This window comes from Nannospalax galili, unplaced genomic scaffold (genome assembly GCF_000622305.1).
Source record: "Nannospalax galili isolate Female #2095 unplaced genomic scaffold, S.galili_v1.0 scaffold892, whole genome shotgun sequence".
Taxonomy (NCBI): domain Eukaryota; kingdom Metazoa; phylum Chordata; class Mammalia; order Rodentia; family Spalacidae; genus Nannospalax; species Nannospalax galili.
Window position 1 is genome coordinate 2,208,691 of NW_008333311.1, and position 16,729 is coordinate 2,225,419.

A 16,729-nucleotide genomic window follows, 5' to 3' on the forward strand; every position below is an offset into this window, starting at 1 on the left:
TATAAATAATATAAATATATGTCAGCCATTTACTGATTTTTTTTTTTAAACTAAGAAATTTGCCAGGCATGGTGGCACACGCCTTTAATTCCAGAGGCAGGCAGAACTCTGTGAGTTCAAGGCCAGCCTGGTCTACAAAGTGAGTTCCAGGTCAGCTGGGGCTACAGGGAGACCCTGTCTCAAAAAGATTAAAAAAAAAAAAAAAACCTAAAAAAATTTAAAACTAATACATGTATTTTACCATTATTACTAAAGCAAACATGCATACTAATTAAATGGATGTGTTTACCTAAGGAATTAAACCAGGGGTGAATGCTTTGATACTGCAGGATGTAGAATACCTTCAATGTTTTTCAGAATTGATTGGTATTTTGACTTAAAATTATTTTTATTTTTGTTATGTGTGTTATGCCTGCAAGTGTGTAAGTGCACCAGTGTCGAGCAATTCATGACGAGGATAGAAGATGGCATCAGATCCCCTAAAACTGGAGTTACCAATGGTGGGGAGCCACCACGTGAGTTCTGGGATTTAAACCCTGGTCTTCTGCAAGAACACCTAGTGCTCTTAATAGCTGAGCCAACTCTCCAGCCCTGATTTAAACTTTTTTATTTACTAATTTATATTTTATGTGTATGAGTGTTATGCCTGCATGTATGGAATGCACCAATACCATGCAATAACCACAAGGTCGGGAGAGGTCATCGAATCCCCTGGAACTGGAGTTTTGGACAGTTGTTAGCCTGGGATTCAAATCCGGTCCTCTGCAAGGGCAGCAAGCACTCAAACACTACTCAATCATAATTTCTTTGGCCCGGTATTTTGATTTTATAATCTTCAATGCTAAGAATATCACTTTGGGAGGCTGGAGAAATGGCTCAGCAGTTAAGAACACTGTTCTTGCAGAAGCCCCAGGTTCAAATCCCAACACCCACATGGCAGCTAACAACTGTTCATAACTCCAGTTCCAGGGGATCCAACAGCCTCTTCTGTCCTCCGCGGCTTTGCATGACATGGGTGTACTTACCTATAAGCAGGCAATACATGCATACACATAAAATAAAAAGAAAAAGAGTATCACTTTGCATAAATATGCAGTATAAAATGGCATAAGTATGTTTAGGACCATTTCAGAAACTGATGGGAATTCTGATGTTCTATCAAGCCAAACCTCATTTACTTTTTTAAGTTACATGCACACGAGTACAGGTGCTCATGGAGGCCAGGGGTGTCAGATCCACCTGGAGCTGGAGGTCCTAGCAGTTGTGAGCCACCTGACATGGGTGCAGAGAATCAAATTTGGGGCTTCTGCAAGAACAATATTCTCTTAACCACTGAACATCCTTCCAGCATCCTTTTAATGATTTTTTTTTTTATTGAAACGCAAGTCAGTAACAGATTTTTTTTTTAAGACAATCTATATAGTCTTAGTTGGTAAACCACACTGACCACAAGCTCAGAGAGATCCGCCTGTCTTTACCTCTCAAGCTCTAGGATTGCAGTCATGAGTCACCACACCTAGCCACAAACAGTAATTTCATATCAGACATTCTGACATAATACAGTCCAAAGAAACACTAATTTGATACATGCTGAAGACCGATATAAAAAATTAATAGCCTGTTTCCCATAATTAAACAAGGGGAAAAAACATGTATAGTAACAACACAGCAATTCATACATACACGACCTCAGCTCTGAGGCCATTTCAGGCAGCGTTTGCTGGTGTTGCCAGAGAGCATGCACAGTGCCAAGTGCTCATGCCACGCGCTCAGAACCAAGGCCGCAGTGAAGATGTGTGCGGCAAAGCTAGCAAGCACTTCCAGAAAGACCCTACATCCGTGTTTGACTTTAAATTCTTTTTCATTCAGAAGCTTTTTGCCATTACCAGATTTTTCATGATTTCCCACATTCAGTTACATGACCTACAGAGCATGACCCACTACTTAAGAAAATGTGCCTCTTCCTTACTTATTTCTACTTTTTAAAATCAACTTTCCATAGTTCAATTCTATTCTTTTCAAAGAAAAACTATGAAAAAGACAGTTATTTACACTTGCTCATTCTTGCCCTAATATATTTTTGATCCTTTATAACAAAACCCAGTTAGGTTTAATATGATTAAAATCAAGACTCAAGAACAGCAAAAAGGAACCAAAAAGAAAAAAAATGTTTTCAGTATTTCCAGAAGCCTAGGCATGGCAGCTACTTTTTACACTTTCCAGCTTCTGTTTTAGTTTACTCTAAAACTCCTTTATTTTGGACACTTCTGACTAGTCACCACAAGGTGGAGGTGCTTTTACAGTTTGTGAAGTTTATTTCTGAAGTAGTAGCAACAGCTGTCAACTTAAAAAAACTATTTAAGGTCTGGTATAGTAGCACACAGCTTTAATCCAGGGACTCTGATGACAGAGGCAGGCTGATCTCTGTGAGATCAAGTCCAGCATGGTCTACACAGAGTTCTAGGATAGTTGGGACTATAGGGAAACCCTGTCTCAAAAAGACAAATATATCAATAAAACAAAATTAAGTTAAAATATTCATAGAGATAATATGCTTAAGATAATTAAAGAAAATGTAAAGACAAAATCTTTGTAATTTGCAACCATGAAGGGCAAAAACATCCATATGAAATAATTCAGGAACAATTCAGTGTTCAAGTCTTCATGAAGGAAAAATTAGAGAATGAGTTTCTAATCAAAAAGAAAACACATGAGCATTAAATATACAGTTATTTGTTCAACTGAGAAAAGATAAAGTTTAAAAGGGACAATGATGTATTGGACAAATATTTACTGTAAATGTACAACTATTAAAAAATGGAAGAACAGCTGGGCATGGTGGCACACGCCTTTAATCCCAGCACTTGGGGAGGCAGAGACAGGCGGTCTACATAGTGAGTTCCAGGACAGCTGGAGCTACAGGGACACCCTGCTTCAAAAAAAAAAAAAAAAAAAAAAAAAAAAAACAATAATAATAATAATATAATTGGAGATGGGAAAAAAACAAAAATCACCAATAATTCTTCACAATTACATCAATAGACAGTAGTAGCATTGTTATTCAGAGACTGGTATGTATGCAATGTGGGAGAAGGTAAATGAGACATCATGGTACATTCTTTTTGTATGTGGGAGTTTGAGTACAAGGATGCAAGGTCAGAGTGGTGTCAGTCCTTGCTTTCCACCAGTTTGATATGGTCCCCTCGTTGTTAGCAGGGACTAGCTGGCCTTCAAGCTTCCAGGGATTCTCCTGTCTGTCTCCCATCTTGCCATAGAAGCACTTGGTTACAGATGCAGCTACTACATCCAACTTTACATGAGTTCTGGCGACTTGAACTCTGTGTCTTCACACTTGTGCCCCAAAAACTTCATCCCTGAGTCATCTCCCCATTCCAATCATGAGTCCTCTAATTCAGTCATTGCCTATGCCTTAAAAATTCTAGGAAATAGGGCTGGAGAGATAGCTCAGTGGTTGAGAGCACTGACTGCTCTTGCAGAGGACCCAGGTTCGATTCCCAGCACCCACATGGCAGCTATGAACCATCCTTAGCTCCAGTTCCAGGGGAATCCGAAGCCCTCTTCTGACCTCCGTGGCACTGCACGACACGGGTACACTCACATACATGCAGGCACACTCATACATGTAAAATAAAAATAATAAAGAAATTTTTTTTTTAATTCTAGGTAATGGAAGTATAATTCATTAAATAGAAAGGATTCTCAATAAAATTATCAGCAGATACTTCATCAGAAACTTTGGCCTGGAAGTTCCACAATGACAATATTCTGGAGCCAGACAGTGATAGTTGGATGATTACGAATATATATAAGTAGTACCACTGAACAACCCACTCAAAAATGGTTAAGATGGAAGTTTTATTAGATGTACTTTGCCACAGAGCTGGGATGAGATCTGCTGAGAAACAAACCAAGGCACACAACGTGTGAACAATGTGACTGTCACCACACTGACTGCCAGTTTTTGTTTGTTTGTTTGTTTTGGTCTTTTTGAGACAGGGTCTCCCTGAGGTCCCAGCTGTCCTGGAACTCACTAAGTACACCAGGCTGGCCTTGAACTCACAGTGATCTGCCTGCCTCTGCCTCCTGAGCGCTGGGATCAAAAGGTGTACATCACTACACCAGGCTGACTGCCAGTTTTGAACTGGCTAATCCAGCTGTCTAGGCAGGTGACCCCTTCCTCCCTAACCACTCCCTGTGTATCGCCCCAGGGTACATGTCTGGTCAAAGAGGCCAATGTTTCCCAGTAAGAGAACTGCCCTTTGGTCAAGGCTATACAAGTACAAGCAGGTGTGCTCTCCTGCTAGAACCAAGAAACAGGATCTCAAACCAAGAACTCTGGCACACGAGGCAAAACTCTACCTTGAGTTACATCTCTAGTACTTCAATTTTTGTTTTTTAAACAGCTGGATGCTGTGTGTGGTGATGCATGCCTTTAATCCCAGCACTCAGGAGGCAGAGGCAGGCAGATCTCTGTGAGTTTGAAGCCAGCCTGCTCTACATAGAAAATCCAGGCCAGCTGGAGTTAAAGGGAGACCCTGTCTCAAAAAGAACATATCCTTTTGTTTGATTACCTTTTATTTGAAGATAATTATAGACCCGGCCAAAAAACAGAAAAAGAAATAGCTGGCAAGTATTCTAGACACCATGGTAAGTCACATGCTTGTCAGAGGATGGAAGCCCCAAAAATTCAGAAATTTAGGCTAGGTATGATGGTTCACACCTTTAATCCCAGCACTCGGCAGGCAGAGGCAGGGGGAATCTCTGTGAGATCTAGGCCAGCATGGCGTATGCAACAAGTTCCAGGACAGCTAGGGCTACAGGGAGACCCTGTGTTTTAAAAAAAAAAAAAAAAAGACTTACAATTGTCTTAGCAAACGTCAATTTACAATTGTCACTGAGGCCCAGAATAAGAGGGCTCTGGAGCAAATCAGGAGATTATATATATATATGTATTACAGTAAACCCAATACTGGGCCCATAGGATATGGTATATCCCAATATTCTAAGATATGGAATTTTTGGAAAGACCTGATAACAGAAGTCACAATACAGTGTCAGGCTTATTTCTGTGTCCCAGTGATTAAGGTAAGCATCATTAAAAGTGAGAAAACTAAAACTGAATGCCTCTTGACTTGATATAAAGTATACCATACAACTAGGGAAGAAATGCAATTAGAATATGATTAATTTAACAGGTGTGGTAGCACACACCTTTAAGGCCAGCACTCGGGAGACAGGCAGGTAGATCTGAGTTCAAGGCCACTCCAGTCTACAGGGAGACCCTATCTCAAAAAGACAAAAACAAAAACAAAAAACCCAAAAAAATCAACAGCAACAAGAATATGACTAATTTGTTCTAGATCTAATGTCTAGGATTTAGAAAAACTGTTGCACGATTTGAGGGGAAAAAAAGTAACTAAATACAGACACTGGGGCACTATGGACAACTCACATAGTCACGGTGTGTTGGATCATAAAAACAGGGAACTATTTAAGAACATTTTACATTTAAGAAAAAAATACTATGGTGAATTCATATTTAGATCATAATTTTAATAAGCCAACAATACTCAGTTTTGGAGGTAATTAAGAAAATTTAAACTGTATTACATATTAAGAAACTTATCAACTCTATGGAGATTTTTTGCTATATCCAACAAGTATTGGGGCTGAAATTATCTCAAATCTGAGAAGTGTTTCAAAAAAAAATAAAATAAAAGAGGTGGGAAAAAGAATCAGGTATAACAAAACATGGTGGTAACTAAAACTGGATTCTAAATATAGAAAAATTAGTATCATGTTTTCTATTATTTCAGTGAACACATAAGACTTCTAATAATAACTAATAAATCAGCCTTCCAAACAAATATTCAATATATATAAATTAACAAGTTTATTATTAAGAAACTTTAGTAGTAGGCAGTTTTAAAAAGAACGACTGGGTTTTACAACATGAAAGATGACACTCCACAGTAGGATATATACAAAGATAATTTTAATGTAATTAAATACTATCTAAATTAAAAGGCCATAATTCAAATAGCTAATTATAATTACTGTGTCTTGGTGAAAGTAGTTGTAGCTCTCCATGATATTCACCTACCTTCTTAGGAAGGCTAACGACCTCAAACTCTATTATTTACTGCAATCAATGCTGAGTTTATTGTGCTAAGCATACACTATCACAGAAAGCACAAATGCCACCTGGAGGGATCTTTTCTTCAAATGTATCTCAGGCATCTTTTAAAGTGCAAGCTACAAATGGGGCTACATTCTTAAACAAAAGGTTTGTAAAAGAAGTATCTGGGTTAGCTATCCAACACTGCCACAAGTGGTTATACAACTAACCGAAGGAAACTGGCAGCACTCCACTAACTCCAGTTTAGTGTAGCAAGGTCTTCCTTGGTAGCAGAGTTCTAAGCTCTTATTACACTACCAGCCAAACATGTACTCCATCATTCTTGACATGAGACTTTGGCCTTTTTTGGCGTTTGTCTGTCAGAAATAACCTGGTAGTCATTAGTAGAAGCTTTGTATGTGGTAGCAAGAGGCCTCATGGTAGAAATCCTAGGAGTACTTCCAGGTTGTGGTATGGTTTCTTCAGTGATACTCAGTTTTATGGTTAATGGCTAATTTTAAAAGAGAAAACAGTATAATGCATTTATAGCAATGAACTATGTATTTGAGACGTTAAAATTTGGTTTATAACATCTTTATGCAAAATTTCGTCCCTTTAGCAAAGGAAATAACATCTTTAATGAGAAACTGGAGTAAGGTCAGGTGTGGTGGCACTCATCTTTAGTCCCAGCACTCAGGAGGCACAGGCAGGCAGATCTCTGTGAGTTCAAGACCAGCCTGGTCTATATAGCAAGGTCCAGGCCAGCTGGGGCTACCAGGAGACCCTGTCTCAAAAGGAACAGGAAGGAAAGGAAGGAAAGGAAGGAAGGGAGGGAGGAAGGGGGGGAGGGAGGGACCTATGGAAGGAAGGAAGGAAGGAAGGAAGGAAGGAAGGAAGGAAGGAAGGAAGGAAGGAAAGAGGGAAGGAAGGAAAGAGGGAAGGAAGGAAGGGGGAAAGAGAAGTAAGAAAAGTGAAAAGCTTCAAGAAATAGGGAATTTAAAATATAGATTAAAAACAAAATAGTTCTATAATGACCTCCAAATTTCAGGAGAATTAAAACACTCAATTCTATCACCTGTCCTATTAGAACACACTCATTTGCTGTGTAATGCTTCAAGACCTGTGTCAATAATGCTCAGACCTCTTGGATAATTAGGGACAATAATGACAAATCAAGAGTCACAATACCTACACTGTTCTTCAAAACATAATGACTTCCTCTAAATTTGTTTGAAATGAGAACGTTTTTATCTCTGATAGCAAGAGCTGGATAGCATCTTCTTTTGATAATCAGAACTATTCCAATATAAGGTTTTTCATTTGTGATACCATAAGTTTTATCAACTTAATAAAGTATAAAGCTTTAATATTTTCTCATACCAACAATGTATATACAGATCATTTGTTGTATATACAAATAGAAAAAAATCTAAAATACCAAACTTTCAAAATAGGTTAAGAATTGACTTCTTTTTCCTTTGCCATACTAGAGATAATATCAAAAGCCTGTGCATATGCTGGGCAAGTGCTCTACCACTAAGCTACGCCTACAGCCCAGACAAAGAAATTCTTAAAATTTCCAGACAACTTTCTGACAAAGATTTTAACTTTAAAATGTGAAATCTTAGACATTTGACAGTTTTATCTAGGCAATTATCTCAGCAGGAACTATTTAAGGGTACACATCCAATGAAACGATCAGTAGGCTGCACACTCAGTCTTCAACCAATCCATAAATACCTGATAATCACTAGTAGAAGCTTTGTATGCGGTAGCAAGAGGCCTCATGGTAGAAATCCTAGGAGTACTTCCAGGTTGTGGTGTGCCTAAGGTCTTGATTGGTGGCGTAAAGGCTAGAGATGGAGATGACAAAGCACCTCTGTCACTGTTTTCCATGACACTCTGGAGAAACAAACGCAGTATACCACTAATAGAATACTTAAAAGTTTATTAAACGAGTCTTACTTGAGTTGATCTCAGGAACATTTCAAATAATTTTAGCTTTGAGAAGACGGTATGTTTTTTAGCTAGCATTTGAGATCTAAACCTTCAGATGGAAACCTCAAATGGCCTAAATATAGCCACAGCAAGCCACAAGAACAAGAATCTTTGAGCAAGAGGGGCATTTGGGAAGAAGCAGTGTTCTAGAGGGAGAGGGAGGGGATAAGAGAGGGCAGTGGGGGTAAATGTGATCAAGATTCATGATACACATGTATAAAATGGGCAAAGAATTAAAAAAAAAATCATTACAAAAAAAAGAATTTCCCAGCAGACCCTATAAAAAACTCAGCAAGCACATAAAAAAGGAAGAGTTTAAAAAAAAAAAAAAAAAAAAGGAAAAAAAAAGGAGCGGGGGAGTTGGAGAGATGGCTCAGTGGTTAAGAACACTGGTTGTTCTTGCAGAAGACCTGGGTTCAAATCCCAGCACCCACATGGCAGCTAACAACTGTCCGTAACTCTAGTTCCAGGGGATCAGACAGCCTCTTCTGCCCTCCAGAGGCATTGCATGACACGGGTGCACTTACCTACATGCAGGCAATACACACATACACATAAAATAAAAATAATAAAATGTTTAAAAAAAGAAAAAAGAAAAACACAGAATTCTTGGGGAAACTTGAATTGGAAAACAACTCGAAGTCTAAAGCTACTCAGGACCCAGTAACCCAAAAGAGAACTCTCCTCTCTGGGATTTTGGTTATAACACATCAGTAATTGTACAAGGGCATGTGTACACTGGTGACAAGTATAATGTCTAACGTAATTATTAGAATAAAACTGTTGTATATACTTACTTGAAGTATATTCATGATGATTTTATGTCACAAAGAAAAGTTAAAACGAAGTAACTGTTGAGTATGCACAAAATAATTTTTAAAGACTTTGAAACAGAAATAAGTAACAGAAAGCTGAATCTGCTAACCATAAATTAGCATCTGTGTAAAGCAGTTCATGCTGAATAGCACCAGTCCTTCAATGCATTTAATGAGCCTTATGTTGCTCTGAACAAGAATCAGAGTGGGCTAGTGGACTAGAGGCCTAAATCTAGGCTCTACTTTCAACAACTCTACAAGTTGCTATTTAGACTTTTCTCTCTGGAAAATGAAGGTGTTTGGATAGATTAAAGTCCTACAATTTTTTTGGTTTACTCTTAGAAGTACTATAAATATATTTTACAAAGAAAAGGTGGAATAGTGAAGCAAGAGACATAATACCAATGTCAACACTTACCTTGTGCTTTTCATATAGATTAAGTAGATTGTTTTCCTTAAATCACCCAAAACTTACTTTATCTATACATGGCTTGACACCAATCATGATGGATTCTCCAAATATTCTCCCATCTTTGCTTAAGGCTTTCCGGGCTTGCAGTTTAGATTGGTAATGAATATGCATCCAATTGCCTGTGTTAGACATCTACAAAGAATAAAGTTACTACTTCATATATAGAATAAAATGTAGACCTAATGTACTCCATTACAAACAGAAACATGAGAATAAAATTATACTTTCACTTTTATATGAATGATACAGTAAAAAGCTGAAAAGGATGTACATTTGAATTCAATAAAGATCCTATAGAAATAGCTTCAGTAATTACTATCCAAATCTCAAATCTCTAACATTAGGGAATTATTTTTCTGAAAGTAACTCTTAAAAGGTAATTATTTCTTACAGAAAAGTTGTATTACTACCTGTTATGGAATTTTTAAAAACTATATCCATCAGTAGATTTTGTGTAAGAGTAAAAATTGTAAAGAGGGAAAAAGGAATTTTCCTATAACTTGTGTGAGGTACAACCATTTCTTAAGATTTCTATAAGATAAAGAGTTCTACAACCCTTTAAGCTTCGGAACTTCCTCTTTCTTTATTCCCAATAATGCAAGCTCAAAATGAAAAATATTAATATGATGATACAATCCCTCTTTCTTAAGGGACTGTGACCTTTTTAAGAAAGGGAAGGTAGATCCTGAACTCTCACTTTCCTTCTCCAAAACACATATTCTTTCAAAACTTAAAAAAAAAAAAAAGAGGAAGGTTGCTGGTCATGGTGATGTATGCCCTCAATCCCCAAACTCGGGAGCCAGAGGCAGGAGGATCTCTGTGAGATCAAGGCCAGCCTGGTCTACACAGTGAGTTTCAGGCCACCTGGGGGGTTATAGGGAGACTCAGTCTCACAAAGCAAAACACAACACAACAAAAAACAAAACAAGGGGGAGGGTGATAGTACTGAAAAGATAACTCAGCAGTTAAGAACACTGGCTGCTCTTGCAGAGGACTCAGGTTCGGATCACAGCACCCACATAGCAGCTAACAACCATCCGTAACTCCAATTCCAGGGGATCCGATGCTCTCTTCCAGTCTCCATGGGTACTGCATGACACAGGTGTACTCAACATGCAGGCAAAACACTCATACACAAAAAACTTTAAAAAGAAAAATTTTAATTTAGAAAAAAATGACAAACTTTAGAAGTAGTTTCCCTCAATTCATAGCTTCCTTTCCTTATACAAAAATCTTGAACTGGAAAAATAAATCAGTAAGCCTTACCACGTGCTTTAAGATATTTCCATACTGTGCAAATTGTAGTAATATATAAGAAGCAGATGCTTGTGGAAACCTGAAAAAAAAAAAAAACATCAGTTACCATTATCAATATAAAAGCAAACTACCCATACTTATAAGTGAGTCAACATAAATTATTTCACCCAATTGTCTAAACAATAAGAAATCCCTAGACATCTTGTTTCTTCCTCTATAATTTAATTGTACCAATGACCAGTCACTCAAAGGCAAGTACTTTAAAATCATTTCTGTCTCAGCTAGTCCATCCCTACACCCCATCTAAAATTTTCTCCCATAGCAACTACCACAAGCACTTCAAAAACAACAGTAAGCTGCAGAATTGCACATAAATTTACAGTAATGCATGGATTCACAAGTAGGTATATTATGTTGTAAGAAGGAAAACAATTTGCCAGGTGTGGTGGCACATGCCTTTGAACCCAGGACTCGGGAGGCAGGGGCAGACAGATCTCTGTGAGTTGGAGACCAGCCTGGTCTACATACTAGTCTACATAGCAAGTTCCAGGCCAGTTGGGGCTACAGAGAGATGCTGTTTCAAAAAAAACAAAAAAAAACAAAAAAAAAAAGGCAAAAATTTTAAATTATATCATCCTATCACTGTACAATGAGCATCTCCTAAAAATTTCTGAAATTTAGTGCTCAGAAATAAAATTCAGCTTTGTAATAATGTTATAAAATTATTTAAAAAGATGATTCAAAAATTTAATAAGCATATCTTGTGTGAGAGGCCAGCCTGGTCTATATAGTGAGTTCCAGGACAGCTGGGACTACAGGTAAACCCCATCTCAAAAAAACAAAACAAAACAAAAAAAGTTTTATATAGTTTTTTTTTTAGTACCAAAGAAAAGCAACAAATAAGGCAACTTGTCTCAGCACATGATAATAAAAGAAAAAGAATGTTTGCAAGTGAATATAGCATTTAAGAAATAAAACATTTTTCTAAGTGTCTATGCCACTTTGAGTAAAATCTAACATTCCAATAGTCTTTTAAAGATCACCCAAAACAATGGATGATTATCTTATGATGACCCTGAGTCAGCATAAGAGTTAAACTCTCTACTAAAGAACACAAGTAATGTATCTTAAAACTACTTCCCTCAGCTGGGTGTGGTGGCACATGCCTTTAACCCCAGCAGAAGCAGGCAGATCTCTGTAAGATCAAGGCCAGCCTGGTGTCCATAGCTAGTACCATGCCAGCTAAGACTATAGAGACCCTGTCTCAAAAAGATCAAAAAAAAGGCACGGGAAGTAAAAATGTTTATCCCTTAAAAGGAAAATGTTCCAGGCTTAAACAAATATAGAGGATAGCTAAAAGAGTACTAAAATTAAGCACTCTGAAAGTGTCTTAATTAAAAGACTACTAGAAGTGATTCAAGTAATTTTCCTAAGTATTACTGGGATTCTTCAAAATCAAGCCACTCATCACTCCTGAGCCTGAAAAAGGAGTAGACAAGAGCAACATTCAGCAGCTGCTGCTCTGTGAGAAAACAGAAAGGTTAAACATTAGCCAGCGCATATGCTAGGGGCATAGGGCTGAACAGGGGTTTTCCAGAAAATGGGAATACAATGGACCTGCTTTCACTGAAACAGAATCAGTTAACACAGAGAATCTCTAAAGCAGGTGGTAACTATGGCCTAGAAAAGCCTATTACAGCTGGGAACAAAAGTAAAATGAAAGGCTTTCCCCATTCATTCTTCTTCACCTACTGAATTCTTAAATTTTAAATAAATATGTAAAATTGACAAAACATTTACTGTGCATTACTTACTCTTCCTTCAAAGAGACCAATGTGTTATCTTTGTAGGTTTAACTATCAAAATAAACATAATAGGGTCCAATATAAGTAAGACAAATTACACTTTCACAAATAATCTGTACATGGTGTATTGTAAATATAAGCCTGAAATCCAAAGACCAGTTTTGCTGAAGCTTTTGCTGTTGAACAAGTTGTGATTCTCTGAAAAAAACACTTTTATCTGTCTATACTCCGATTTCTGATCAGTGGAAACAAAAGATAACACAGTATGATCTTGAAGGTGCTTCTTGGCAGTAAAAGTTTATGTTGCATCTACAGCTATCATCATGTTTCTAATATTAAACACTGTGGTTAGAATATATAAATGCCATGACATATGTATATAAATGAAGTTCAACATAACTAGTACAAACCTGGCTAAGTTCACTAAACACACAGCAGCAGCTGATAGAAAATAGAAAAGGTACGTCCTAAATCTGAGGGACAACTGTGCCTTCAACAACCAATAAATGACTTTAAAATAGAAACATCAAGCTCAAATGATATGCAAGCTCAAGTATAAGGGTGATATGTACTGAAGCCTGCAACTTAGTGTGAAATATAGCAACAACAGAAAGAACCGATATACCAATAGATGGAGCAGATACAGCCAACTGCTCATAGTTACAGAATCAGGTGGTGGGTATGGGTGTTCGCTGTCCAAGTCTTTCAAAGCTTTTGTATTGTTTAATAATAGCAAATACGGGGGGGTATGGTAATTTTAAAATGTCCAAAATCCTCACCCAAACACAGTCACCCAAGTGTCATCAAGGTGATCTTCTGAAGTCAGAGAATCTCCTTGAGTATAAAAAGGATCCAGCTGGGCAGGAGATAGTGTCGTCTTTCGTGCTTGACCAATATTTGCTGGACTAAACATACTTTGCCCTACAATGGTATATGTAGGAAGTTAGTTACCAATATGAATATGTAAGTTTATTTTAAAGCAAAAATCATAGTTTCAAAGACAAAGTATAATAAAAGTTGACAATTTATATGACATAATTATGTTTTTACATAAATAATTCAAAACATACAACCATCACAAAGCAATTTCATACTGTCATGCAAACAGAAGTCATTAATAATTGAGCATAATGTTTTTGCAAATGTTTATACATTATTAGCTTTCCAAGTGTTTCATTAATTTCTGCATAAGCCTACTAGAAAAAAATCTCTCATTCAATTCATGGAATTCTGAATTCATCTTACAAACCTACCATAATAAGCCTGCCGTAAGAATATTAAAAATCTGAGTTGGAGAGATGGCTCAGAGCACTGGCTGTTCTTGCAGAAGACCCAGGTTCAGTTCTTAACACTACATGGAAGCCAACAACCCTCTATAACTCCAGTTCCAGGGGATCTAACACCCTCTTCTGACCTCCATGGGCACTACACAACATGGGTGTACCTACGTGCAAGCAATACACTCATACACATAAAAAAATTTTAATTTTCAAAAATTCCAGCCTTACTTTTCCAGCATATACTTCAACAGTATGTGCCTTACCACTGAAAATTCATGTGCAGTTTTCTTTTACTTAGGTCCTTTCTACCTAACAGTCCTAAGTGGTTTTTTTTTTTTTAATATTTTATTGCTTTAATGTTTATGAGTGTTTTTGCCTACCTGTATGTATGTACACCATGTATGTGCAATGCCCACAGGAGCCAGAAAATGATGTCAGCTCCCCTAGAACTAGAGTTACAGATGGTTATTAGCATCCATGTGGGTGCTGGGAACTGAACCAGGGTCCTCTGCAAGAACTGCCAGCTCTCTTCACCACTGAGCCATCTCTCCAGCCCCTAAGTGTTATTTCTTAACCTTCATTAAAAATTATCACTTACTGCTATTTCTATGTGCACAACATACCATGTGAAACACTGTGTGTGTTTATTTGTTTTTGAGACAGAGTTTTACTATTTCAAACTAGAAATCCTCCTGCCTCAGCCTCTTGTGCTTTGATTAAAGATGTATACCACCATGCATGTTTTTGCATTTGGTTATTCTGATATCAAATGCTAATGTCACAGTATAAGTATGGTAATCGCTTGCAAATTTCCACTAGAAAAGATCATAGAAGCCCCCACCACCACCACCACCACCAAACATAGAGTGTCACACATGCTAGGCAAGCACTCCCACTTAGCTACATTCCCAATCCTTGGTTTTTTAAAGAGAGTGTCCCTATATAGCCCACAAAGCCATGGTGCTTCTGCATCACTCAAGTGAACACTCCACACACATATACACACATAACCAATTAAAATAAATCTTAAAATATAAAATGGAACATCCCATATTGAAAAATGTTATTCTGAAAATATCTGCTTATTGTTGGACATAGTAGTACTATATACCTTTAATCCCAAGAAGCTGAGGCAGGCAAATCCCTATGAGTTTGAGGCCAGACAGGTATACATAGTGAGTTCCAGGCTAGTTAGAACTAAAAAGTGAGACCCAGTTTCAAAAAGAAAAAAAAAGAAAATCTACTTATCAACTACCTTATCAAATATTCCTTTAGAAACTAATTATAGTTCTTAATACAAAGGCATGCCTTCAATAAACCAAAGATATTAAAAGCACTTTAGAATAAAACCTGAAGGCAATTTAATTTTTTATGTTCTATGTAATCATTAAGAATGTGAAACTTAGTTATGCTACATCATGTAATAAACTTCAAGCATGAAATTAAATGAAGGTTCAAACTGAGACAACTGACCTTTAAAAATAAGACAAATCAAAATTAAGTCTCAAATGAATATGCAACCTAAGTTTTGTCTAGTCAACTAATCTAAAAAATATAATTACTTTTTCATAATCTAAAAGTATTTATGTAAAATTTAACATAATTGCCCCCCACCAAGTGAATGTTAGTTGCTCCACTGATTTCACTTCCTTTTTAAAATCAGACTTCTGGTACCCACATGCTGTGCTTTGTAAGATGAAAATAAAGTGTGCCTATCAAACCACATCAGATTGGACTATAATTTGTCTCCCTTGGCAAATCACTATTCAAACACTCTTCATAAAGTTGGATTAAAGAGAGGGCAAAAGATCTTATTATCCTTAACGAAAATGTCTTTAATTAAAGAAAAGATTTGATTATTCACTAAATCATGGAACTAAATGAAAATAAAAGAAAAAATATCGTGGGAAATTTCAAGCAGACATACAAATACTGGGAAAGGGGTTCCTGGCAGTGTTACCTTCTCACATGAAAAAAAAGTAGCACAAATGAGTAACCAAGCATTCTGCCTCGCCCAATGTAGTCTGGCCCCTGACTAAGTCTTGGAAAGAAACACCTAAATTCTGGGAATTTCCTCACTAACAGGAGGATCTTTCTTATCCCTGGTGAGGCCCTGACTGGATCCTACAGTTTATACTAACAAGGTGACTCATGGCAGGAGCTGATGACTCCAGACAGTTCAACCATGTGATAAGGGATGGCACTCAAAAAAAATTTTTTTAAATGCAGTCCAGTGGGCGCTGGAGAGATGGCTCAGCAGTTAAGAGCACTGACTGCTCTTGCAGAGGACCTGGGTTCAATTCCCAGCATCCACATGTCAGCTGCAGGCCGTCACTGACTCCAGTTCCAGGGGAATCTGAAGCCCTCTTCTGACCTCTGCGGCATTGTGCGACACAGGTGCACTCACATACATGCAAGCAATACAACATACACATAAAATAAAAATAATAAATATTTTTTTTTAAATGTAGTCCAGTAAGAACTAAAATAGTTATTCATCTTTGTCCTACTTCAGCCAATGCTGACTCCTACCTACCTATACCAAAGATTTCAAGTAGCTATCTTTTTAATATTTCATTCAATAAACATGTTTGCTTTTCTTTTTCTGTTAAGACAGGTTCTCCCTGTAGCCCCAGCTGGCCTGGCATTCCGCCTGCCTCTGTCTCCAGAGTGCTAAGACTAAAGATCAGTAAACATGTTTCATAAGCAGTGACAGAAGAGAGGAAACAAAAAGGAATTAAAAGGGAACAGAATAGAAATAAAATAAGAAAACTATTAAACTCAGCTGCTAAGACATCTTCAAGAGCAAGATGTTATACTGTTCATTCAAAGAATAAAAAAGATGGAAATTAAAATGTCAGACACAAGAGAAACTTACTCATCAGGAAAGTCTCTAAAAAAGCAAAACACAGGGCCAGGTGTGGTGGCGCACACCTTTGATCCCAGCACTCAGGAGGCAGAGG

The 16,729-nt window shown here is 37.3% G+C and overlaps 1 protein-coding gene across 2 annotated transcripts in view; it reads right to left on the reverse strand.

Moving 5' to 3' along the window:
• Positions 1–5,625: 5,625 nt before the first annotated feature.
• Positions 5,626–16,729, reverse strand: part of Nup35 (nucleoporin 35) — a 21,676-nt gene continuing 10,572 nt past the window's right edge. Inside the window, exons 5-9 of one of the 2 annotated variants that reach the window (XM_008827939.3) lie at positions 13,266–13,407; positions 10,691–10,760; positions 9,428–9,556; positions 7,880–8,041; positions 5,626–6,530 (exon numbers count right to left, since the gene is read on the reverse strand). In XM_008827939.3, coding sequence (XP_008826161.1) covers positions 6,477–6,530; positions 7,880–8,041; positions 9,428–9,556; positions 10,691–10,760; positions 13,266–13,407 — 557 coding nt within the window. In that variant the 3' untranslated portion in view covers positions 5,626–6,476. The remainder of the gene's footprint in view (positions 6,531–7,879; positions 8,042–9,427; positions 9,557–10,690; positions 10,761–13,265; positions 13,408–16,729) is intronic. The other variant, XR_003848701.1, reaches the window with a different exon arrangement.